The following is a 23,384-nucleotide window of genomic DNA, read 5'->3' on the forward strand; positions in this document are numbered from 1 at the left end:
TATATATTTTAAAAAAAAACTCAGAGGAGCATATTTAATATTTATTTTGATGTTGATGATCAGATTTATGTGAAAAATAAATTAATTGATATAATTTTTAATTTGATTTTCCTCTATTTCGATCGTTTTCAATATAGAAGAAATGTTGGGCCCCAATTTGGGCCAACGGGCTGAATCTCCCACCGAAAGACCCAAACTTTGCCGCAAAAGGAGACGAAGTGTTCGATCACCGCCTCTTCAGTGACGCGGCGTAGATCGTCGAAGGAAGATAGAGAGAGGGGGAAGAAATGTCGGGCACGACTACAACGGTGGGAGCCCTGTTGGAGTTTGGGCATCCAGATGTACTCAAACGCTCTCCGAAAGCTTCCCTTCGGTTTGTTCCTTTTCTCTCTCCCTTTTCCTCGCTTCGGTATCTTGATAGTGCAGACTTGATAGCTTAATTTTGACATCTCATTTTTCATTTAGCAAGTATTGTTCTGTAGCTGCATTGGATGTAAGAGAGAAGGCGTGCTATAATGCTTTGGATTGTGCTATGAGTAAAATTGCAACAGATGTAGAAGTATGCCTGTCTTTTGACCTAGCTCCGTCGGGCTGAAATGTAGGTTAGGCTTATCATGGCTGAACTGCTAGGAGCTCAGTCAATGCTACTTGTCTGCTATTTAGTCCGAGGCTCCATTTCCATATGACCCTCCAATTATAGGCTTGGAAGTGTGTTTCTAGTTAATGATAGAACCCCATGGGTTTTTTTTTTTAATGGATTTTTGATACAGGTTAAATCCATGCTGAAGTCCAATTTGACCCTTCAAACTTCATACGATCATAACTTTTAACTCGAAATTTAAAATTAGATTTTATCTGTCATTATGCGTGTAGAATTCGAAAGATTACATTTGTTACCTATGAAACCATAACCGCCAAGTTTCATTCTCAAATTTCACTATTTAAATCCCTTTTTTTTCAGGGTATTTTTACTATTTTTGGTCATTTTAATTTTTAGGGTATTTAAGATAATTTTTGTATTCACGGTATTTTTAGGAGAGATTTGTCTTGATCAATGTCTTGTTTTGAGTTAAGATTGTATATTTTTTCATTTTTCATATAAAAGATTTATTTCCATTCTTTACAAGATTGAAATTAAAATCTATTAATTATTTGTACTTTCCTTTTCGGATAAAGGATTAGAATTAAGATATGTTAATTGTAATTTCTTTCTTTTATTTGGGTCTTAAATTGTGGTCAATAAAAGAGTCATATTTAGATGTTGAGGAATAATCCTCTTCTTAATAAAAGTTTCCTTTTTGAATATTTCTCTTCATATTTTCTCCTCAATTTCCCTCTTTTAAAGGTAGATCCGCTACCTTAGCGGTCCCCCTAGTGCCGGCCCCACGGATATGGAGGGAGGTTCATGCATATACACAGGCCATAGGCGCATGGCGGGGTAAACCTCAGGTCGTTAGTTCCTGAGAATCGACCCCTGGCCATTACGCCAGAGATACCATACGCCCACCGTCTGCGCTACGCCCTGGGGGCTCAATTTCCCTCTTTTAGTCAACATGTAGGATAATCGCTATCCTACCTGGCGTCATTTGGTATTAGAGCCACGAGAAGGTCATAGTTAGATCCAATGGCGTGTCATCGTGGGCGTAGTCGTGGTCGCAACAACAAGCAGGCTTCAGTGGAGAAAGCTGAGCATCATGGTCATAACATCCAGGACATAAAGACGATTAAGGATTTACGGAGGCAGGTTGCAGAGTTGACTCAACGTCAAGCGGCACGGGATCTCGAAGATCGTGAGATTTCTGATCGTGAATCTGAATCTTCCTTTGAGAACCCATATCACCGTCAGTTTACACCTTAAGAATGCCATGGGTGAGAGGAGCCTACTGAAGACTTTGGATTTAGGGATATGCTTGAATTTTCTGGTCTGTTGTGAGTAAAGGACTTCATTGACTTGATTAACGAAGTAAAGCGGATCTTCGACTACAAGCAAATTCCAGATTGGGTGAAGGTGAAGTTAATTGTCATCAGACTCAAGGGGCAAGCATCAATATGGTGGGAACATATGTGATACTCTCGAGATAAACAAGGTAAATCCCAAATAACTAACTACGAGAATATGAAGGAAAAAAAATGAAGGAACACTTCCTTCCCTTCGCCTATACTCAAACTCTGATCTAGTGATTTCACTCATTGAGACAGGGTACGAGATCGGTCGACGAATATATATAGGAGTTTTTCTAACTGATGGATTGAAACAATTTATCTGAGATGGAGGAGCATAAGGTGGCACGATACTTAGGAGGTCTGCGCTTGGCTTTGGAAAATACTCTCAGTCTTCATTCATTTCGATAGTGTCATAGGCCTTTCAGCTTGCTCTGACGACTGAAAAGTAATAAAATCGGAAATCAGCGAAGAGAAGCAACCAGAATAGTCGGCCAGCTCACTCTCAAAATTCTCGTCTTTCACAACATCCATCACAGTGGCCACTTCAGTGGTTGCCACAGGTTTACTCTAAGGGTGGGGTTATCCTTGATAACCTTGGTTATCCATCCAAGGCTATCAACGAAAATCCTATTTAGTTTAGGTAATAAATGATTCCCGAGTAATGTTCCATGCCGAATTCAGAAAATCTCAGAAAATTAAGATTTTTCTGGATTCCAGGTTAACGAAATTTTTTTACCTAAAATACTTTTTAATAAGAAAAAAATGTGATAAAAAAAATGTAAAGAAAAAATAAAATAAAAAACCTTTTTAAGCCTGGCTCTCTTTCCCTCAGCTTACCTCGTTGCCCCTTTCGCAGTTCCGCCCGATGACGAACGCCGCCGCCGTCGCTGTCTCCACCGCCTCCGCCTCTTCCAAGCGCTCTAGAAAGAACTCCGATGACGAGGTATCCCCTTCCCATTTCAATCCCTCGCCGTTAATTTCTCTTTCCCGATCTATTTTTTTGTTACGATTTCGCGATTAACCCTCGATTTGAACCAGCATCGGAGCAAGAGTAGGACGAAGAAAAAATCTGGCAAGCGTCGCCGCCTGCGCGACGACTCTTCATCCCCCTCCAAAACCGACGACGGTCCCCGTCACCGGCGCAAACGGGTGAAGAAGTCGGAGAGGCGGAAGAAGGAACCCAGGAACGCTAGGAACAACAAAATGAAGAAGAGAAAGAAGAGGACATCCCGCAAGAGGCGGTACCGAAGCCTTAGCCGGTCGAGTGGTTATTCCAGCCGTAGTTGCTCCACCTGCCGCAGCAGCAGCTCATCTGGCAACAGTAGTGTCTCGAGGAGCCCTCCTTCCAAGCCTCTGCCAAAGACGAGGAGCATGTCTGGAAGAAGAAGCAGTGATGGGGTCTCGGAGAGAGGCAGAAGTCGGCAGAGGAAGAGGACGACGAGCTATGATGACACGGGTAGAAGTAGGTATTTATCTCAGAGTTGCTCTACTCGTGGAGGAAGTAGGAGTAGTGGTCCTAGCGTCAGCCGAAGAGGCAAAACGTTTGAGGAAATTGAACAGCAGAACCAGCTTCGATCAGAGCTGGTTGTGGAAGATGGAAGAGCAGTGGTAGAAGTAGGAATTGATGAGGACAGTAACAGAATTATGCAAGCTTATGATGATTTTGATAGGTACGATGGGAGGAGATCAGATGATCATCAACAGTTCCTTGAAATGCATGAAAAGGATGATTGGACTTTTGCAAAGGATTGCAAATTGGCGGGGCTTGCTAATACCGATAAACAAACTATCGGAAATGCTGATGTTGGGAGAGCTGATGTTGCATTGAAGAAGAGCGACCACGACTCAGGTGGCTTGGAGTCTCTGGATTTGGAATCTCAGTTAAGGCAAAAGGCATTGGAGAACTTTAAGATTTTCCAACGCAGCCTTTCAGGAAACACTAGATATCCTGTACATCAGGAAGATGAATCCAAGGAAACTAAATGTCATAGTATAGCACAAGATGACTTGGGGAACATGAGAATTCTTGAACGACAATGTAGCATCCAAAGGGAAGTCTGGCCATCAAAATCTAGAGTGAGATCTGTTGTCAAACTCCCTGATGAGGAAGATACCTCAGGCGATACACTTAAGCAACCATATTCCAATCAGGGCTTTGGAGAAGTAAATAATTCAGGCCTTGATATGCCTAGCAAAGGCCAGAAAAATCCGGTCCAGTTGAAGAGAATAAAAGATACCTCAAATGAAACTTCTTTAAATACATCACCAATGAAAGAGAAACAAGAGAAGAACATCCATTCAAAATCGATGAGCAGCATTACAAATGCTAATGACTTGAATCAGCCAAGTCAGCAACAAATCTCACCATTACCTTCCAAGCCGAACCTTCACAGGGAAAATGAAAACAAAGAGGGCACTGGCTCTCAGTTTCAAGAAAAGACATTCTCTAGAACGCACGAGGGAGAAGTGGTTCAGGTGGGTTTTGAGCTTGTTTATATAAAGGTGTAAGATGCCTTGAGATCTGACTTATTTTATCCTCTTTGACAGGTAAGTTACAAGGTTTACATACCCAATAAAACCCCTGCATTGTCACGGAGACAGCTACAACGGTGATGTGTGCATAGTACATTGTATCAGCATTGGTATGTTTTTCACTATTGAATTGTTTTTGCTTTCTTGTGCATACATCTAAGGATTCTTGTTTAGTGAGTTACATTTGGTGCTTGGATATGCAATCTGTTGGCCTTAAGGTCACAGAAGTAATCAGTCGATTCTCAGGCTCTCACATTGTTGAAAAATAATAGGCTTCTTGTAGTGTTGTGGATTGATATTAGTAAGGAAGTTACCACATGATTTGATTTGGCTGAAATTTTGTAATATAAAAACTTTTTTAGGAAAAAGGTTAGAATTAATGGATACAATGATGAGTTGAGGAAAAGGCTAAAGAGATTGGTCATTCTGTCTGCAAATGCGAAATAACATAAAAAAAAAAAATGAAACTGGTGCTATGGTGGATACTGATATAAGAATAATGCTGTCTTATCTAAGAAAATTGGAGATCAAATTATAGTACTAAAGTTGATTTCATGAAAAGAGATTTGAAATGTTAGAATTGCTTGTGCATATATACCACGCATTAAGCCTAAAGGAAATTATAGAAAAGCTTAAACAAAATTATTTATGGTATACCTATGGCTTAAAAGGTTGGTCTTGGTGGAGGAGACCCAAAGAGATATCTGATGGGAACATATAAGCATACAAAGGTGTACATGAATGCCTCAAATTATTTGATCACTTAATTATAGTACAATATACTTTCTTCCTTTTACAAAAGGTATATATAACTATGTATTAAAACACAGGATCCTACTAAACACTGGTTAACTAATCAATGGATTTGTTATGATGCTAGATATTTGTCTTAGAAATTGGAAGTCCAATTTGTCTAGTTCTAGTTGGTATAATTCTAAATTAAATAATGTGGTCAGTGTTACTGAATTCATTAATCAATTCGGCACTGGTGGACAAAGTCACAACAATTTTAGACTCAAATTTTGATCCAGTTTATGCAGCCCAGTTGATTCCCTAACTTGTAAATTTGGTTCAGTTTCACGAGCCAGTTGCTACCTCACTATTACAATCAATTATGATACATATATGATGTACTTGCTAAAATAGTTTTTTTTTTTATCCTTAGCATGTTCTTATCTGGTTATTAGTTGGCATTGTAAATCTTATAGTTTTCCCATTTATTGCTCGCATTAAAAACTGAATCATCAAACTGTATGCTTATTTTTCTACTTTTTTTCTTCTTTGTTATGATTTTAATATCTTCCAAAATACGTTGAACAATTTTCTGGAATTGTTGTTTTTCACACAGTCCTCTCAGTGTTCATTTTTCTTAATAATACTAAACACTTATGTTAGTCCTGTTTTTTTTTTCTTTTTCGACAGATGCAGCTCTTCAGGGAGTTCAAAGTTCTACGAACTATGGGCGATCACATCTTTTAGATAGAGGAAATATTAGAGTATACATTCCAATCAAGCCAGGTGTATTTGTAATTTAATTTTCCATCCACATAATTATGTGATTGTTAGGTTGTGTGCCAAGTCCAAATCTTCAATTTCTTCCTAATAATTTGGGAATTGAACTATAAAATTATGAGTCAACCGAAAACGGGGAAAAATAACGAGTAATGTTGCATTATGAATTCCATTATCATACTTGCTCCAAGTGTACTATTGTATAATGCAGGGTGGTCGTCTTGAAATTGGTTGACTAAAATTAAAAAACAGTACTTTGCCTGCGATTGTTTTTGAGGGGATTTCATTCTACGGAAAGTGTACTATGTTTTGCTTTCATTTAACTGTGAATGAAAAGTGGATAAAAAAAAAAGGGAAAAGTTGGTGGCACTTTAAAGCCCTAAACCTCAATCTCTAGAGAATAACGATAAAAACTTTCTAGAAAAAAAAATAATGTGAAAAAAATAAACGAATCTAATGGTAATGATCCGCACACATCTTGTAAATTTTCAACTAAATCTAACCATCACGGTCCAGGCATGGGTGTCCGAAACTTTACAAAACTTTAACGGGCATCTAGCAAAAAGGACACAAACGATCGCTATCATGTGTACACTGCGCGTTAATCATCTATATCCAATTATTACAATCAGTCTACCACGACAGGGAAAAGGACAGAATTCAGAAAAGACGACATGGTAGATGTCGTGTTAGCACGAGCAAGTATCCATCCTGGGGTTAGCTGGATCGAACAAAATCGTGGAACATGACAAGTAGTGCAATCGACTTCAGCACGGGGAAGCAGCAACCGTGCACTCAGACCATGTTTGTCATGCTGACTTGAATCAGGTTCGCCTGCGGGACACTCAGCGACGCCACACTCTTCCGGCAGTTCCTTCGCAAGAAAGCGTAGAAGTAATTGATTACCAGCTTCTTGAAGAACCAAGAATCCTTCCTAGCTCGGATGTCACCGTGGCCGAGGAGATACACCACTCCAATATCTTTAGCCTTCTGTAAGATGGATAACTCTGACTCGAGGATTAGAGCATTGGTCGTGGTTTTGTTACCTGGCTCACCTGATGAAGTGCTTGCCTCTGAGTTTACTTGAGCGATATGACTGATACTGGACAGGAGAGGAGTGCTAAGGGAATAAGTGCCGTTGGGAGCGATGAGAATGTTTGAGCTAGTCGCTTCTCTCAAGTAAATTGCATCGGCGTCCCCATCGCTCTCTAATGCTCGTTCATGGGCTTCTCTTCGTATGAACTTCTCGAGGCTTTCGATCAGAACTTGTTCAAATGCCTGGTGGTTTTCCTTCCGCACATCTTTGTAACCATACCTACAGCAAGAAACTGAAAAAACTGATTCCGAAATGGAAGAGTTTGAAATACTTGTCCATCTACTTAGTGTTTGTCTGAATAGGCTATTTGAAGATTGAATAAGAAATTTTCAGGAATAAAGTATGCAATAACTATTCCTTATGACAGAATGATAATCCATGGGCGTTGATAAAATTTTTGTATTCATTTTGGCAAACAATATAGGAATATTAAAAATTCATAGGGAGTAGAATACTTATACCTAGGAATCAAAGGTACCATGATATATTAAAATGGTCTTGTTGTTTTGGGTCATCTTGTCTCAAATTTCGGCTGTTTCTATAAAATTGAATTGAGGAGCAATTACATAAATTAAAAAAACATATGATTCAAAGAAGAAAACAAAGGAAATTTTATTGTTGGTGACCCAGTGTTTTCAATGGTCAGTTTCAATGGTTTCAACTTTCAACAGTTTAAACTAAAACAATTAATATAGATTAGCTTAAAAATCCTTCCAGTGAGCCTGTGAGTAAATGTGTACTGAAACAAGTAAGAACTTGCAAACTACAGAGAATTAGGCAAAACTTCCTGATAGTGAACTAGAATGTGTATTTCATGTGTTAATTACAGTATGCCTCTTAACTGTATCTTACATCATAGCCATCTAGCGTCAACATTAAGAATTGAATATCATTGCATACATAGATCGTATGATTGATGTTTTGACAAAGGAGATGGACATTCATTGCAATCATAGCCTCCACCAAAAGAGATTCTAGACAGATAGTGAAGGCCATCATCAAAAAATTAAAAGGCCAAGATCTTTTTTAACAGCCATTTTTGACATTTTAGAATTGCACGTATTCTATTTTTTTTTAAACAAAAAAGGCAGCTCACTCCCGCCATGCGAGGTCCCGGGGAAGGATCCACGCAGCCTTTACCCTACTTTTTACAAGAGATTGTTTCCACGATTCGAACTCGTGACCTTTTAGTTACAAAGCAACAACTTTACCGTTGCGTCAAAGCTCTCCTTCTGCACGTATTCTATTCATGGTGTGAAATTTTTGGTGAAGCTAAGTCTCGGTCAGGTTCAGGAAACGAGTTAGAGATTTGCGTAACACTATAAACCCTTACTATCTTTAGAAATAAAGTTAGGTTAGGCTGGCAATGTAGGATGGGACCAACAGGTATGGTTAGTGCAGTAGTGGTTGTTATCTTAAACGAAAGCATGTAACAGCATTGTGTTATTATTTCAAACAAGTAACAACCATGTTTGTTTTAGTTTCCAATGGCTACACTTCGAAGAAGAAGCTGGAATTTATTTTTGAACAGGTACCAAAAACATCTCAATAGCATAGTAAACTAGTCTTACCGTGCAATGCAACGAAACATGTGATAGCTTATGGGGCAGACACGCCTGAAGAGAAACCTTTTACTCTGTGGCACTGCAGGGATGGGTACATACTTAATAGACACAAATATGATCATGGAATGAACTGCTGGCAATGTGGTCAGAAAATGACCAAAGATTCCAGGGATTCCTTTGACTGTCTCATTGTACACCAAGCCGATACCTGGGGCTCTGATAGTACCTAAGTTGCAACCAAGTTCCATCATCAAATCCTGTGAAAGCTTTTGTTTCTCTTCAGTTTCATACTTAAGCTTTCTGCCGTAGTTCCAGATACACATTATTGTAAACAAAAACCCAGCAAAAACCAACATCACCCAGCTTCCATCTGCCAAACTGCCCAAAACTGAAGAAAAGAAAACCAACTCTAATCCCATAAAGAAAGTAAAGAAGCATAGCACGAATGCAATATGTATCTGCCATACGAGAAGCATGATGATAGTTACTAGAATTGTGGTCATAATCATCACACCTAGCTCAGCAAATCCTGCAGAATAAAAATATATAAAATCATGAAACAAAATAACAAGAATGAAAGTCAAAATATATCAGTTAATCGAAAAGGAAAAAATAATGAATGATACAAAGCAAGTAGATCACTCGGAGATCCCTACGATTGAAATGATCAACACAACTCTAAGAGGATAAATATAGGCTTCTGAAATTTCCAATTTACAATTTTTTTCTACTCTCAATTAGAAGGCTGCGAGCAGACTTTGGTCTGTGACAATGGGAAATAGCTGTGGATTCTGTCAAACTTATTTGAGTTTCTGTAGGGTGATCGAATGAAGGTCCTTACCCAGTCTAACTCTGCCTTCCTATATGGTGGTAAAAGAATTGGCTTAGATTGCATAGCAAACTTTCAATGATGCATACACTATCAGCATCCTAAACAAACAATGATAACAAGAGCGGGAAAAGGAGCCAGGTAGATTACTGTGGAAGTAAGGCTGAGATCAAATTTTACTAGATAAACAATTCGAATACAGTGCAATTGAAATAAAGCATTGTCATCAAAACATGAACTTATGTATCAAAATTGAGATTCTTGGGGACCAATAGAAGATCCATAGGGATTTTAAAACAAGTAGGTAACTGGAATTTAACATTAACCTATTAATAGTTCCACATGAAATAGAGGAACCTACTATAGTTGATGAGCTTGGGTTCAGCACTGAGAAACAGCCCTGAAAGCCCACCTACTTATAACAGTTTCATTTGTTCAGTGAAGGGTCAAAAGACTCATAGCTGAATATGTTTGTATTCATCATCAGTGATAAACTTTCTTTGGTTTCCTCAGTTCTTGCATTATTAATCTGGTTTGAATTGACTAATTACAGTAGTGCAACTATAATTGCATCTATGAATGTCTCGGTAGTACAAAAAAGGAATCTCCTATTTTATCCTCAATACGTCCTAACAAAAGCCTACACATACTCAAGTATTACTGACCTAATCAAATCTAGGTTGACAAATTTACCTCATTTTCATACAACTTAAATAGACCCCAAAACCATCCAGTTGAGTCATGTAATTCATAAGCTTTGGGTCTCAACTTTGTAGAAGGATCATGATGAAATAACCAGTCTTTCAACTTTTGGAGTTAGACCGCAAAATTTAACCGACCAGCAGCAAACATCCTGAACTATATCTTAACTATGCATTTCCACTGTCCAAGCAGGAGATAAAAAGTTGGAAGTCTGTGTAGCCTCTACCTAAAAAAAATCAAGTCTTACTGGGATAATGAAAACATTATAGCAACTGGTAAAGATAATTTTCATCTCAAACATTACCCTAAAGTCCTAAACTAACTCTGAGTCTCCATCTATGCAACTTTCCTATACAAACTGAAGCAACTTCTGAGTCTCCATCTATGCAACTATCCTATACAAACTGAAGCAACTTCTCTTGGCCTCCTATTCATCAAATTGTATACACTTACTGATCCTTCCACAATCTTATCTGTTAAAGCATCTTTCCCAATAGATATTCAATCCATAAAATGACAGAGCAATTGAACAAATTATAAGAACACCATCTATTATGTTTAAGTATATCAGAACAATTTTTAGTTCCATAAAATGTAAGTCATCCATTACCTTTTTATTCTTATACAAAATCCAAACTTCCAATAGCTTCCATGTAGAGTATTATTAAAATAAATAAAAAGTAGGAAAAAGTGTACACAAAAGTAAGAAAAAATAGATGTTTCATGAAAAATAAAAGCAAAGAGATACGAATTAGCAACATATACTTTGCTAGATTCTATGCAGACTATTATTGAAATAAATAAAAGTAAACAAGAAAATGAAAAATGAACACAAAGTAAAATAGTGTGTTTAATGCAAAAGAAAAAGCAAAGAGATAGGAATAGGCACCGTATGCATTGCCAATCTCAAATATACTACCAAAAGTTGCAACAAACGCCACACAGGAAACCAACAAAAGCCAGTTTATCACTGGAATATATATCTGGCCCATAAACTTTCGAGATGTGTGAATGACTTTCACTCGAGGAAAACAACCAAGAGCTATTGATTGCTTTATGCATGAAAATATTGCCGTTATCATTGCTCGACTAGCAATTAGTGCAGCTATGGTGGCTATTAGGAAGACTGGCCAGAAAGCTCCACCTGTCATTTCATATAACAGAGTCATTTCCTGAAAATTCAAGGAACAACAAACAAAAAGGATTCTATAGCTGGAAAAGAATTAGATATTTAGGTTCTTGTGACATTAAAAAATAATAACACAAATAGATACAATCTAGCTTACTCGGAATGGATGAAAAGAAGACCTGCTGAGTTTCAGTAATATTTTCCATAAGAAATGCAGCCTGACCAAGGTATCCCAGTAGAAGGCATGGTAGAACAATAATGACAAAAGTGAGCTGGAACAAGCAGCTAAAGTAATCAGAGCATACTAAAATGTAAATAATGTAAGAATTGGAAGACACAGAAAAGTGGAGTTCAGTAGCTGTTAAAATACCTGGACTGATCTAACATAGAAGTAGCAAAGATCAGCAAACACTGCCTCAGACCCTGTAGTGAAAGCAACCTATGAATCAGACTAACCTTGAAGGGTAGTATAGGCAGAATAAGATGCACAACATAATTGGATGAAATGCTAAAGAAGTAAATTGTGTGCATGCTAAAGAAGTGACTATCTTGCACAAGTCCGAGTTTTCAATTTCTCTTTCACATAATATTGATTTAGATACCCCCTGAAATAGGGAATTCCAAAAACCAACTCATATTAATTACTTACTCTCAAATTTATATGACTATATTGCAAGTACTTAGTAGATTTGAAACTAAAAAATTATAACTAAGAACATTGTCTATTTGTCTTGACGATATAAACTTAGAAAACTCCAATTTCATATTCATTAACTGACAATTTGACGTTAGAGAGCATAAAACAATGCAATAAAGTCCTATTATAGGGGATAATGGATGTTGGTGTCTGTGGATCTCCAAAATGTTACTAAAGATGGTGTTCTTTGCCTGTTGAACGCCACATCGTTTTTTATCTGAGTAAATCTCTTGACAAAGACTGTATTTCGTATTTAAGTGGCATATCAGCCAATCAGGAAAACTAGCATTTCTAAATGGAATAGGGAAAACAAAAATGAATTAATCTCATGGGCATCAACGTCTGTTTGTTGTAAAAAAAAAATTATACAATGATAAAAAAACAATACATAATGTGATGGTGTTAAGAAACCAAAAGGTAACACTTGTAGTACCTATAGACCAACATATTAATATATGATAAGAAATATTATGTTACGGGCATCAAACTTCTGTACAGAGATGATAAAAGAATATGTTGTTGCAATAAAGAACCTAGTTGGTTGGTTTGGTTGCCATAAGAACTTAAAAGCTACACAGGATGAAAATATATGAGGTTAGACTTAAAAAATTCATAGTTTAGATATGTAGCAATCCTCCAAAATCCCATATTGTGTGGTCATATCGATTGGCACAGAGCATGAAAATAAATGAGGCTATACTTAAAAAAATCATAGTTCAGATATGTAGCACTCCTCCAAAATCCTTGGTCATATTGATTGGCATAGAGATACCAATATTTATCAAGAAGCAAATGGTGACTGAAAGGTACAAGTAATGATCAGAAGTCAAATAAAGAGCATAACCCTTCTCTTTCTAGCTAGGTAAAATAAAGAAAAAAAAAAGAGCATTTTTCCTTACCTGTTGCACAAAGAAGACAACCCCCCAAGGACATCCATGCTTGACTTGGATTTCTCCAGAAAAAATAGTAGATATAAACAGGGTTAAATGCTTTCAGCACACTAAATCCATACTTAAAAAGATTGAAGACTCCAATAATTCCAAGCGAGCAAAACCATATGAATAATGCAGGCCCCACTGCAAGCCCTACTTTGCTAGTGTTAAATCTCTGAACACAGAACAGGACAATAAGAGATGCAATTGAAATCATCACCACTTCCTCTGCAAAAGAATTGGATCATTTAAGAACGCATATAAATTATCAATGGCCAAAGCCAATGAATGTAAACATGGATTAAAATTTAAATAATGCAGCAGTTTTTCCTTCAAAATTAATGCCTATCAAACATCAGAAGAATTCAAATGACTATGCGATACAAGCAATCTTAGTTTCATATCATATTCTGAATTGGACTAGAAAGTGATCTATTGAGCTCCATGTTGCTAGGTCACTAGTCAAACCACATGACTACTAAATATTTTCAATTATAGGTAATATGGGTGAACAAATAAAATACAAAAACTACTAAATGCTTTAAGAAAACAGAATATAAAATTTAACTAAATTGAAATGGGTGACAGATTGAGTCGTCAAAATTCCAACAGTCATTTAGACCTCTCATACATGATTTGACTAATTCAACCAGTGTCCATCCGAATATATTTCAAATTTGATTTCAAAGTTATGATATAAAGAAATGAATTAAGCCTCCATATGTACATAATCATAAAATACCATCAATGCACACATAATTGCAATCCAAACAATAGTTAGAATTACAAGATACCTTGCCCAATACTAGATATTCCGACCTTCAGCCCGTTGAAAGCAGACATAACTGCAATTAACTTCAGAATGTTCAGCAAAAGTATGACTGATGAATTCATGGTATGCAATTACTAGATAAGAAAATAAATAACAATTATCAAGCATAAGTATGTACGGTTTCATTCCCAAATGGTAGGCAGAAAATGAGCAAATTAACAACATATATGGATGTGGTTTAGAAATAATGAAGTAACCTGAAATTGCGGGAGTCACAACACCATCAGCAATCACCATAGAAGTACTGAGAAGAACCAAAGCCAAAAGCAACCACTTAATTGCCAATGAACTTTCAAGATACTCCTTAACTTTTAGAGACCTCTCCAGCTCCGGTGATGGCACCTTGAGTCCAAAACTTGATATGGGAGATTCATAAGTCAGTTGATTTGCAAGAACACCGGCATTTGCCTTCCTGCAAATCAGAGAATATAATGCAAATGTCCCTCCTGAAATAGTATAGTATGGTTAGAAGGCACCAAAACAACATACTAATTAAGAAACTCATAAAGCATATCGGCCGTATGACATGGAGCATACCTTCACCATCATGATTCGCCCAAAGAACAATCAAGGTGTACTTCACAAGTGGTATCAAGATCAAAGTATACAAAACAATAGAGAGTGCTCCTAGAACATCATCTTTCCCAGTGACGGAATATTTGTTTAAGATAACATCGAAAGTGTATAGTGGACTAGTCCCAACATCTCCAAATACAACTGCAAGTATCTGTAGCGTAAGGAATATGTGTTTTCCTATAGTAAGATCCTGTAATTAAGTAAAACGATTCAGAAAACAACTATATGCAAAATCTAAAAAACTGATTTATATACTACAAGCATTCGTTCGAAATTTATGGAATTAATCGGATAGGATTCCAGTTGAAAAACAATAGATTTAGTCATGTTTAACACTCGCTATATTAGAACGAGATGGCATAGCGAATCGCACAAGGAATTCAACTATTGTTGTAAAATCACAGCACCCACCTCAAATTGAGTTTCCCCGGTCTCAGCTATCTCGAGGGCCTCGACATCCAGGGGATCGATCTGGGGACTGGTCCGAATCAATTTCTGCTCCACGTTATCGTCTTCCTCAGATTCCAACAAACTCATCCTCCGCACCCACTCCTGCCCTTCCTCTTCCGAGTACTCCTCGTCGTCCAATGCGGCCCATCTCGATTCGGACGGACCAAAATTGACCAGATGGCCGTTCCCCCTTTTCGGTTCCTCCGCCATCAAGCTCCGCAATCCCCACTCCCCAGCAGATCCCTACTCCATCGAAGAACACAGATCGCTAGTCGGAGAAGAGAAATCGAAGAAGAGGCCAAGAGATCGAATAGACCACGCGATGGCGAAGCGATTCCACGGGGGGTTTGCCAGTGCGAGAATCGAATAGAAGACTACGTCACGGGTTAAATACGATACGCAACGACGGACGTGGTTGGAAGATTAAGTATCTCATTCCAGACAGGAAACGATTTTAAGTGACTTTACTAAAGTGGTTCGGTCTATCTTACCAGCTTTTGTGTCGACGTGTCGACTTTCCTACCGAGAGAACAGTTTCTCATACCTAACCCAAACACAGGATGCAAGTCAGGAGCCTAAGATCGATTTTAACACTGGGATCTCTCGGTAACGGACGGCTGTGATAACGTCTCTCTCAACCGATTTGCATAGCTACACGTAGCAAATTTATTTTTTATTTATAAAATTTCCTAAATTTTTAGTTTTTTAAAAAAATAAAGATTCTCATTTACACTTGAAAAACTTCTCACACTTGACAAATCCGCAACAGTCTCATATTTATGGGCATTTTTTTATGAGATTCTTTTTCCCCCAATAAGAACAAGGGTGCCAGGTGTTCGACGATACGGAAAGGTGTGTGCCAGGTTGGCGCCGCCTTCCGCCCTTCCAACTCGTCGGTGCCTGTTACTGCACCGCCGGCAACGGAGCCGCCGGCCTCAAGCCGGACTTCCTCTCCCTCTCGCGGCGGCGCTCTTGACCGTACGAGGTCTCGCTTGGCGCGCTAGCGAAGGGGATGACGGCGGTGTGGCGGGAACTTCCAAGTCTATTTCTTGAAAGTTTCTACTCTTTTTCTCTACTCTGTAACTACTTCAATTATATTTTTTTCAATATAATTAAACAAAAAGTAGATCTGACACGGTAAGTTTGGATGACCACGGGCTAAGTTCGATCTAATCTTGTGTGATAAATAATCAAAATCTTCATGTTGATCTTTAAAAATTGAAGGCTTGAAATACTGATGGTGCGTATATTTCATCTATCTTTTCTTTAACCCTTAACTTGGCAATCAAATGACCATTTCCAACTTGAAATTCTAATCAAATTACAGTCATTTGATTATTTATCTGTGACATACTGCAAGAATGAAGGGAGTCGAAATGAATATGAAACTCAAAGTCAATTGCTTCCGCAGGGCACTGATGTTCGTCAGAAATGGTCCGTACCAACTCTCATAGATTTAGTAATAAGACATGGTCTAACGAAGACTTGGTTAACTCTTGCATAGTTGCGTTCCTTCCCAACAGCAGCATTCTGTCTTGCCAGTTGCCATAGAACTTCTCGGGAAGCCAAAGCAGGATTTGCCTATAAATTAAGAACCAGTTATCCAAAGTTTTACAGTTAAAAAGCAACACTGCGATGGCATTCCAAACTTGTCTCTTCTTCTTTTGTTTGCTAACTCTTCAGAGCTATCATATCCTCTCCATCGAAGCTGCAACTGCTACCAAAGTTAGATCTTTAATTTGTTTGTTAGTTTTCAATAATGGATTTCGCAAATTTACTTTACTTTACTTTTTGAACCTCTTGGCTGTTTGTGCAGTTGTATATTGTGTACTTGGGAGAGAGGAAGCATGAAAACCCAAAGCATGTGACTGACTCACACCATGACCTGCTCACTTCCCTCTTCGGAAGGTACCCAACTCTACTAGTTGTGTCCATAAAGTTGCTATAGAATTTCTGGGTTCTATATTCTAAGTACTGCTCGGTATCTTCTTTAACAGTGAAATGGATACCCTGGATTCTATAGTTTACAGCTACAAGCATGGCTTCTCAGGCTTTGCAGCCATGCTTACCGAAGAGCAAGCAGAACGATTAGCAGGTCACTTCGCCTTGTGTTTTTTGAATCGGATTAAACACAACAAATAAGGAATTAACTGACCGAATTAATGAATATTGCAGAGTCATCTGACGTGATCAGTGTACAGCTGAGCAGAAACTATGAGCTGCAAACAACACGGAGCTGGGATTTTCTGGGACTGCAGTATGATCATCCAACTCAACTTCTCGAGAAGAGCAACTATGGAGATGACATCATCATAGGAATCGTGGATACAGGTCCCTTTGTGAACTCCAATTCTATATTTATTTAATGGATAATAAAATGAAGAAAATGGAATAGAATGATAATATTCTTTGATAGGGATATGGCCGGAATCCAAAAGCTTCAACGATGACGGCTATGGACCGATACCATCACGGTGGAAAGGCGTGTGTCAGGTCGGCGACGCCTTCGGCCCCGCCAACTGCACCCGCAAGATCATCGGCGCACGCTACTACAGTGCCGGAATCGACCCCGCCGAGCTAGAGAAGGACTTCCTCTCTCCCCGCGACTTCAACGGCCATGGCACCATCACCGCCTCTGTTGCCGCCGGCTCCATTGTGCATGGTGCCAACTTCCACAGCTTGGCCGCAGGGGTTGCTCGCGGCGGCGCGCCCCGCGCCCGCCTCGCAGTGTACAAGGCCGTGTGGGGCAGCGCCCGCGGGACTGGTGCTGCCAACAGCGCCACCGTTCTGGCGGCTATCGACGACGCCATCCACGACGGGGTGGACGTGTTGTCGCTGTCGCTGATTGTGCCGCACGAGGATTCATTTGGGGCGCTGCACGCGGTGGCGAAGGGGGTGACGGTGGTGTACGCGGGCGGGAACACTGGGCCAACGGCGCAAACCGTGGCCAACACCGCGCCGTGGGTCATCACAGTCGCCGCGAGCACCATCGATCGAGCGTTTCCGACCTCGATCAGGCTGGGAAACAACCGAGTGCTTGTGGTATCGACTCGATCTCGTCTCTTCCCTTGCATAATTGCCACCGGCTGCAAGAGAATCTCTTCTTTTCCTAACAAAATTCTCTGATTGAAATTCACCACCATGGCTACTTGCAGGGTCAGTCGATCTTCTACAACTCGACTTACGGATCCGGCAAATTCTGGCCTCTTCTCTACGGTGGAAGGTAACTCTTCCATTGCATATTCTAATGGCAAGAACACAACCCCGACCACTAATCATCCTAAATATCCTACAGATGCACACAAGATTCTCTAAATGGCACAGATATAAGCGGATCGATCGTGCTTTGTTATTCAACCGACTTAATGTTACCTTCAAGCATCTTGAATGCCGGGGGAAAGGGCATCATTTATGCACAGTACACCACGAATCTCCTTGAGAGGACTCAGTGCAGAGGCCTGATCTGTGTCCGTGTAGACTACAACGTCGGCTACCACATTATCCAATATATAGCTACAGCCAGGCAAGCTTTCACCAAGCATCAATGCATCATTATCCTTGTTTGAGTCGTCCTAACACACTGTCAAGTTTTTAACAGTTCACCCGAAGTAGCAGTGGACCTGACACAAACTGTTGAAGGACAAGGAGTATTGTCTCCGAAAGTAGCATGGTTCTCTTCGAGAGGGCCAGCTTTACTATTCCCTGGTGTATTAAAGGTGAGAACAAGTCACAGATTGAAAACAAATTCATCATGTACAAGTCCAACATTGATCAATATATTCTGGAAACAGCCTGATATTGCGGCACCTGGTGTGAGCATCTTGGCAGCGTATAGGGATAGGTACGGGTTCGGCTCAGGAACATCGTTAGCTTGCCCACATGTATCAGGAGTTGTCGCTTTGCTCAAGGCCCTCCATCCTGACTGGTCTCATGCTGCAATCAAATCTGCACTTGTGACGACAGGTGAGCAATCAAAACTCCTAATTCGATCGGCAGCCACATTGACTTCGCTTGGTTCTTCGCACAGCATCGAACGTCAACGGCTACGGCATGCCGATACAAGCAGAGTCGCTTCCACGGAAGATCGCCGACCCATTCGACTTCGGCGGCGGCCAGATTGATCCCAACAGGGCCGCCAATCCCGGTCTAGTGTACGACATCGATCCGCAGGAGTACTACAAGTTCTTCAACTGCACTGCAGGGCAGTTTAGCATATGTGCGCAGGTACTGGAGCCTGTGTACAACCTGAACCTTCCTGCCATCTCTGTTCCTGATCTCATCGCCGCCAAAACTATTCGGAGGACGGTCACCAACGTCGGCAAAGCGGATGCCGTCTACAAAGCGTCTATCGAGTCGCCGCCGGGTGTTCAAGTGACCGTGGAGCCATCGACCCTCGTGTTAAATGCCAGTGCCAAGGTGCACAGTTTCGAGGTGACTTTCATGGCGATCCACAAGCTGCAAGGAAATTATGTGTTTGGCAGCTTGACGTGGTCCGATGGCGAGGGCCACGTCGTGAGGATTCCGATCGCGGTTCGCGTTGTGATTCAGGAGTCCTATGCAGATGTTGCATGAGGGAATTTAGGACATGAAAAGTAAAAATGAAATACTCATCTGTTTTAGCTGATCAGTGTGAAGAATAAATACGATCGATATATGGTATCAAGTAATCTTGTCTTTAAAGCTGTAAACGAGTGTTTATGATGCCTTCAAGAGAGTTAGTGTCTTGCCGGCGTATTGTTTTTCTCGCCTTAAACATGTCATCAATGATATGCATAGAGCATTGTTGTATGACACACTGTAAAACTGATGAACGACACATGGATCAATCGACCTCGAAAAAGCTTATGCACTAGGATTCATTCAACTGTCTAAGAAAGAAAAAGAGGCATTGGAGTTATCATCAATACTTAAATGTCTTGCCAGTTAGAAACCAAGTGAGTTGTTTTCTGCCAGTGTCTTGGCTGTCAAAACAAGGTGACTATACCAGAAACCATTGAACATATAAACCCTTGTTCCTGCTCAAAACTCTAAGCCTCAGTGAGATATGCATATCTTTGCGAATCCCTATTCTTACTCCAGAATTGAAAAGGGAGATCCCGAAAAAGTGCAGCATCTGAGAGCGAGGTTTCTGATATACAAAGTGTTGGAAGAAGCTGATCGGAGAAGAGGAGGAAGGAGATCATCATGCAGTTCAAGGCTCAATCTCAGAGCTTGCAGATTGAAGAGATCAAAGATTGGCGTCAAGCTGAAGAGGCTTAGAGTTGCTGTGTCAAAACAGATTGCGAGGCAGATTAGCAATCTGAAGCTTTGGCTAAGCACCCAGTGCTAATTAGAGATTTGTATTTATTTAATTAGAGATATTGATCGGTCGATTTGAATGGTTTTTGATAAGTCTTCGATTAATTAATTAACTAATTAAACGCGATAGGTTTGTTGCCTTAAATAGAATTTGAGTGCCCTAAAATTTATGTTGGCCTCGGGTGCAGATTCCTCCCGAATCCATCGTCTTGAACAATCTCAAGACTCTTTACCTTACGGTTCAATGCATCAAATTGTTGGGATGCCTCTATCGAAATCGAAGTACCGACGCTGTAATATGGAAGAGTTCCATAGCTACATGCCCTCTCTTCATTTTGGTCAAATTCGACGCAGTTATACATTAGCTTAGTGGTTATGCAATGACCAATGTGAGACAGAGTTAAGCACATCTTTCCAAAGTCTTCCTGATTCCCTGGTACGCTATGATCTCTTCTTATTTTTAATTGTATATTAAATTCTTGTGGATCTATTCCCATAAATTTTGAACAAAAGTAAACTTGTTACAACTTTTTTGAGTTTCGAATAATGGAAAAATATAACCTTCTTTTAGTTGAAGTTGCGAGGAAAGAAAGAAAGAAAAAGTTGTTTGTAAATTGACAATAGTCATGAATCATTACGTATATATGTTTGAGCCTGTAGTATTCCACCGTTAGTTTTTCAACATGGTGGTGATAATATTTATCGAATGAAGTTAAAGGACGGATCACTCGTTATAGGACACGTGTTTCTTTGTGCTATGAAGTAATAGGTATATTACCATCAAACGCGTCGAGAGCAGAATTTCGAGGTAATATTAATTAAAATTTTTATTTTTATATATATATTTTATTTTTTTTGTGTTATTACATGTATTCTTTATTTGAAAAATAAATATTTATTCTGAAGTTATAAATGAATTCACTATTAATTATTAATATTTTTGTTAGTTTCAAATATATAATTTTTATTTTGATCAATATTTTTATACTCTTTAAAATTTTGACAAATAATACCTCCTAAAACCTATAACTAAAAATAAACAAAAAGATTACAAACATATGAAAAATTATTTAAAAAAAATAAAATTGATTAAAAAAAATGATTAGCAAAAAAATAAAACCAATAAAAACAAAACTTAAAAAATAATAATAAATTGAAAAAAAATACCAATATTGATGAAAAATAATAAATAAAATAGATAAAAAATAAAACTAAATAAAATTGATTAGATAATTTAGATGGACCATATTTATTTATATGTGGGATTCATCTAAATTATTCAATCTCATACAAGGAATCATTTTCTAGTCCACAATTTGTGAATTCCCGCCTGATCGGGGGAAAGCAGCTCTCGACATTTAATTAGTTTTAGATTCGATTCAACCTGGTTCGACTTGATTTAGATTGTTTAGACCTGACCCGGGCCAGATTCGAACTGGACCCGCCCAATCCCGTAACCAGGCCAGGTCACGGTTCAATGGCCAGTTGATTTTTTTTTTTAATGAAAATTTGTTAAAAATGGTGTCCGGTAGGATTTGAACCAGCTCTCCAAGTTGATTTTTTTTATTAGTGTTTTTTAACCAGCTCTCCAAGTTGATTTTTTTTTATTAGTATTTTTAATGAAAATTTGTTGAAAATGGCGTTTGGTAGGATTTGAACCAGCTTAAGGTTGTAAGAGTGATAGTTAATTATTTAATAACTAATTATTAATCTTCTTTTAATATTTTAGATATTTTTCTAGTGTGATTTAAAAATATAAGGTAATTCTGAATGTTAGGTTGATTGTCATCTTTAACGGGAAGGGGAGGATTTTTTTGATAAATTTTTTTATTAATGATTATAATTTATTTCTTATGTCCTAAGAGGTACATGTAAACAACTTAAATAAGTATAAGTTTTTTTAACCTTTTTTTTTAATATAATAATTTTAAACTACGGTGAACTGTGAACCAGTAATTCTGAACTTTAAACTGGTTATTTTGAACCGTGAATCGATGATTCCACAGTAATCATCTTAGATAGTTAAAATTAAAGATCAACTCTCATGAACCATCAAACTGACAATTCATAAGGATGACAAATGGGACGGGGCGGGGATGAGTTTATCATCCCATCCCCGTCCCCACCCCCACTTTTTCAAGATCAAGGAATCCCCAAACCAATGGAGATCAAATCCTCATCCTCATCTCTGTTGGGACCGAAAAGTAGTTAGAGGGGGGAGGGGTGAATAGCTCGTCGCACTCCTCGTGTGCTTCGTTGTCTGTTTCTTCAGAGATGTGCAGCGGAAATACAAAAAACATACAACAAATGCTAACAATGAGATTTACTTGGTATCCACCTCACAAGAGGTGACTAATCCAAGGATCCACACACGCACACACCCTCCACTATGAAAAACACTCCTTTATGGTAACCACCAAAGGCGGAGAAGCCCTACAAACTCTCAGTACAAGAATAAAGCAAAGGAATACAGAATACAACAATTCTTACAGGTTTTACAGCTGAAAAACCCTAACCCTAGCTTTCCTTCTTGCTTGTGATCCGCCTCTTGACTTGAAAGAACATCCAAGAACCTTCAAGAACTGGCGATCTAAGCTTGAGAGAGGTGTGGAGAAGTCGCAGTATTGATCGGAGTTGAATCGGTGAAGCGCTTGCTGAAGGAATCGAACGCCTACAGCTAAATACGACGCCAACGATCGGATCCTGATCGATTGGATTGCTCCCAATCGATCGGGGAGGTTTTGGATCGATCGACTGATCGATCCAGAGCGCCTCTGTGCTCTGGGAATTTGCCTGGATCGATCGGCTGATCGATCCAGGGCTTATCGCGACACATCGCACCACCCCAATCGATCCACTGATCGATTGGGACCTCTGGATCAATCGGTTGATCGATCCAGCAGGCTTATGTCCGCTCGCGACTGCCTCCCAATCGATCCACTGATCGATTGGGACGAAGGCTTCTCGCGGGTACTCTCCAATCGATCGGCCGATCGATTGGGTTCCAGCCACGATCGGCTGATCGATTCAGCTGGTGGTTTTTGCCCAAAACCAAGCCCCAAGCCCTCTAAACCAACATCCGGTCAACCCTTGACCTGTTGGTACATGTGCCTAGCATCCAGCCACCCTTGGCCTGCTAGGACTCCTTCACCAAGTGTCCGGTCAATCCCTTTGACCCACTTGGACTTTTCTCCTCTCGTGCCAAGTATCCGGTCAGTCCCTTTGATCTACTTGGACTTTCACCAGATGTCTGGTCAACCTTGACCCATTTGGATTTTCCTGTGTCTGGC

General features: G+C 39.3%; 3 protein-coding genes across 4 annotated transcripts; 2 read left to right on the top strand and 1 right to left on the bottom strand.

Moving 5' to 3' along the window:
* Nucleotides 1-218: 218 nt before the first annotated feature.
* On the top strand, nucleotides 219-6,114 carry LOC122055412. The gene is made up of 5 exons (XM_042616842.1): nucleotides 219-373; nucleotides 2,801-2,887; nucleotides 2,983-4,419; nucleotides 4,492-4,586; nucleotides 5,899-6,114. The coding sequence occupies exons 2-4, from the start codon at nucleotides 2,810-2,812 to the stop codon at nucleotides 4,555-4,557; spliced, it is 1,581 nt and encodes a 526-aa protein (XP_042472776.1). The 5' UTR covers nucleotides 219-373; nucleotides 2,801-2,809; the 3' UTR covers nucleotides 4,558-4,586; nucleotides 5,899-6,114.
* Nucleotides 6,115-6,442: 328 nt separating this feature from the next.
* Nucleotides 6,443-15,170, bottom strand: LOC122055414 (probable potassium transporter 14). 2 transcript variants are annotated; one of them, XM_042616843.1, is made up of 10 exons: nucleotides 14,758-15,169; nucleotides 14,308-14,536; nucleotides 13,968-14,216; nucleotides 13,733-13,783; nucleotides 12,906-13,166; nucleotides 11,680-11,732; nucleotides 11,467-11,581; nucleotides 11,070-11,324; nucleotides 8,656-9,178; nucleotides 6,443-7,303 (listed from the first exon to the last, which is right to left on the bottom strand). In XM_042616843.1, the coding sequence occupies exons 1-10, from the start codon at nucleotides 15,004-15,006 to the stop codon at nucleotides 6,784-6,786; spliced, it is 2,505 nt and encodes an 834-aa protein (XP_042472777.1). In that variant the 5' UTR covers nucleotides 15,007-15,169; the 3' UTR covers nucleotides 6,443-6,783. The 2 variants fall into 2 exon arrangements, with proteins under 2 accessions (XP_042472777.1, XP_042472778.1); XM_042616844.1 differs by having other exon boundaries at nucleotides 7,279-7,316; nucleotides 14,758-15,170.
* A 1,152-nt stretch (nucleotides 15,171-16,322) lies between these two features.
* Nucleotides 16,323-19,584, top strand: LOC122055415 (subtilisin-like protease SBT3.5). Its single transcript, XM_042616845.1, has 10 exons — nucleotides 16,323-16,521; nucleotides 16,613-16,704; nucleotides 16,794-16,891; nucleotides 16,972-17,127; nucleotides 17,213-17,838; nucleotides 17,952-18,019; nucleotides 18,092-18,319; nucleotides 18,395-18,512; nucleotides 18,588-18,759; nucleotides 18,824-19,584. Exons 1-10 carry the CDS (start codon nucleotides 16,432-16,434, stop codon nucleotides 19,366-19,368), a joined length of 2,193 nt encoding a protein of 730 aa, XP_042472779.1. The 5' UTR covers nucleotides 16,323-16,431; the 3' UTR covers nucleotides 19,369-19,584.
* The last annotated feature ends 3,800 nt before the right edge of the window (nucleotides 19,585-23,384 follow it).

Source organism: Zingiber officinale, chromosome 3B, assembly GCF_018446385.1.
Source record: "Zingiber officinale cultivar Zhangliang chromosome 3B, Zo_v1.1, whole genome shotgun sequence".
In the NCBI taxonomy this organism is placed as follows: Eukaryota; Viridiplantae; Streptophyta; class Magnoliopsida; order Zingiberales; family Zingiberaceae; genus Zingiber; species Zingiber officinale.

Excerpts from the sequence above, each read along its gene's own strand:
- LOC122055415 (XM_042616845.1), top strand. The coding sequence starts at position 16,432 with ATGGCATTCCAAACTTGTCTCTTCTTCTTTTGTTTGCTAACTCTTCAG. Across the intron at positions 16,892-16,971 it reads GCAAGCAGAACGATTAGCAG|AGTCATCTGACGTGATCAGT; the intron begins GTCACTTCGCCT and ends TGAATATTGCAG. Across the intron at positions 18,320-18,394 it reads CAATATATAGCTACAGCCAG|TTCACCCGAAGTAGCAGTGG; the intron begins GCAAGCTTTCAC and ends AGTTTTTAACAG.
- LOC122055414 (XM_042616843.1), bottom strand. The coding sequence starts at position 15,006 with ATGGCGGAGGAACCGAAAAGGGGGAACGGCCATCTGGTCAATTTTGGT. Across the intron at positions 14,537-14,757 it reads CCGGGGAAACTCAATTTGAG|GATCTTACTATAGGAAAACA; the intron begins GTGGGTGCTGTG and ends ACTTAATTACAG. Across the intron at positions 9,179-11,069 it reads TGAGATTGGCAATGCATACG|GATTTGCTGAGCTAGGTGTG; the intron begins GTGCCTATTCCT and ends TTTATTCTGCAG.
- LOC122055412 (XM_042616842.1), top strand. The coding sequence starts at position 2,810 with ATGACGAACGCCGCCGCCGTCGCTGTCTCCACCGCCTCCGCCTCTTCC. Across the intron at positions 2,888-2,982 it reads GAAAGAACTCCGATGACGAG|CATCGGAGCAAGAGTAGGAC; the intron begins GTATCCCCTTCC and ends GATTTGAACCAG. Across the intron at positions 4,420-4,491 it reads ACGAGGGAGAAGTGGTTCAG|GTAAGTTACAAGGTTTACAT; the intron begins GTGGGTTTTGAG and ends CCTCTTTGACAG.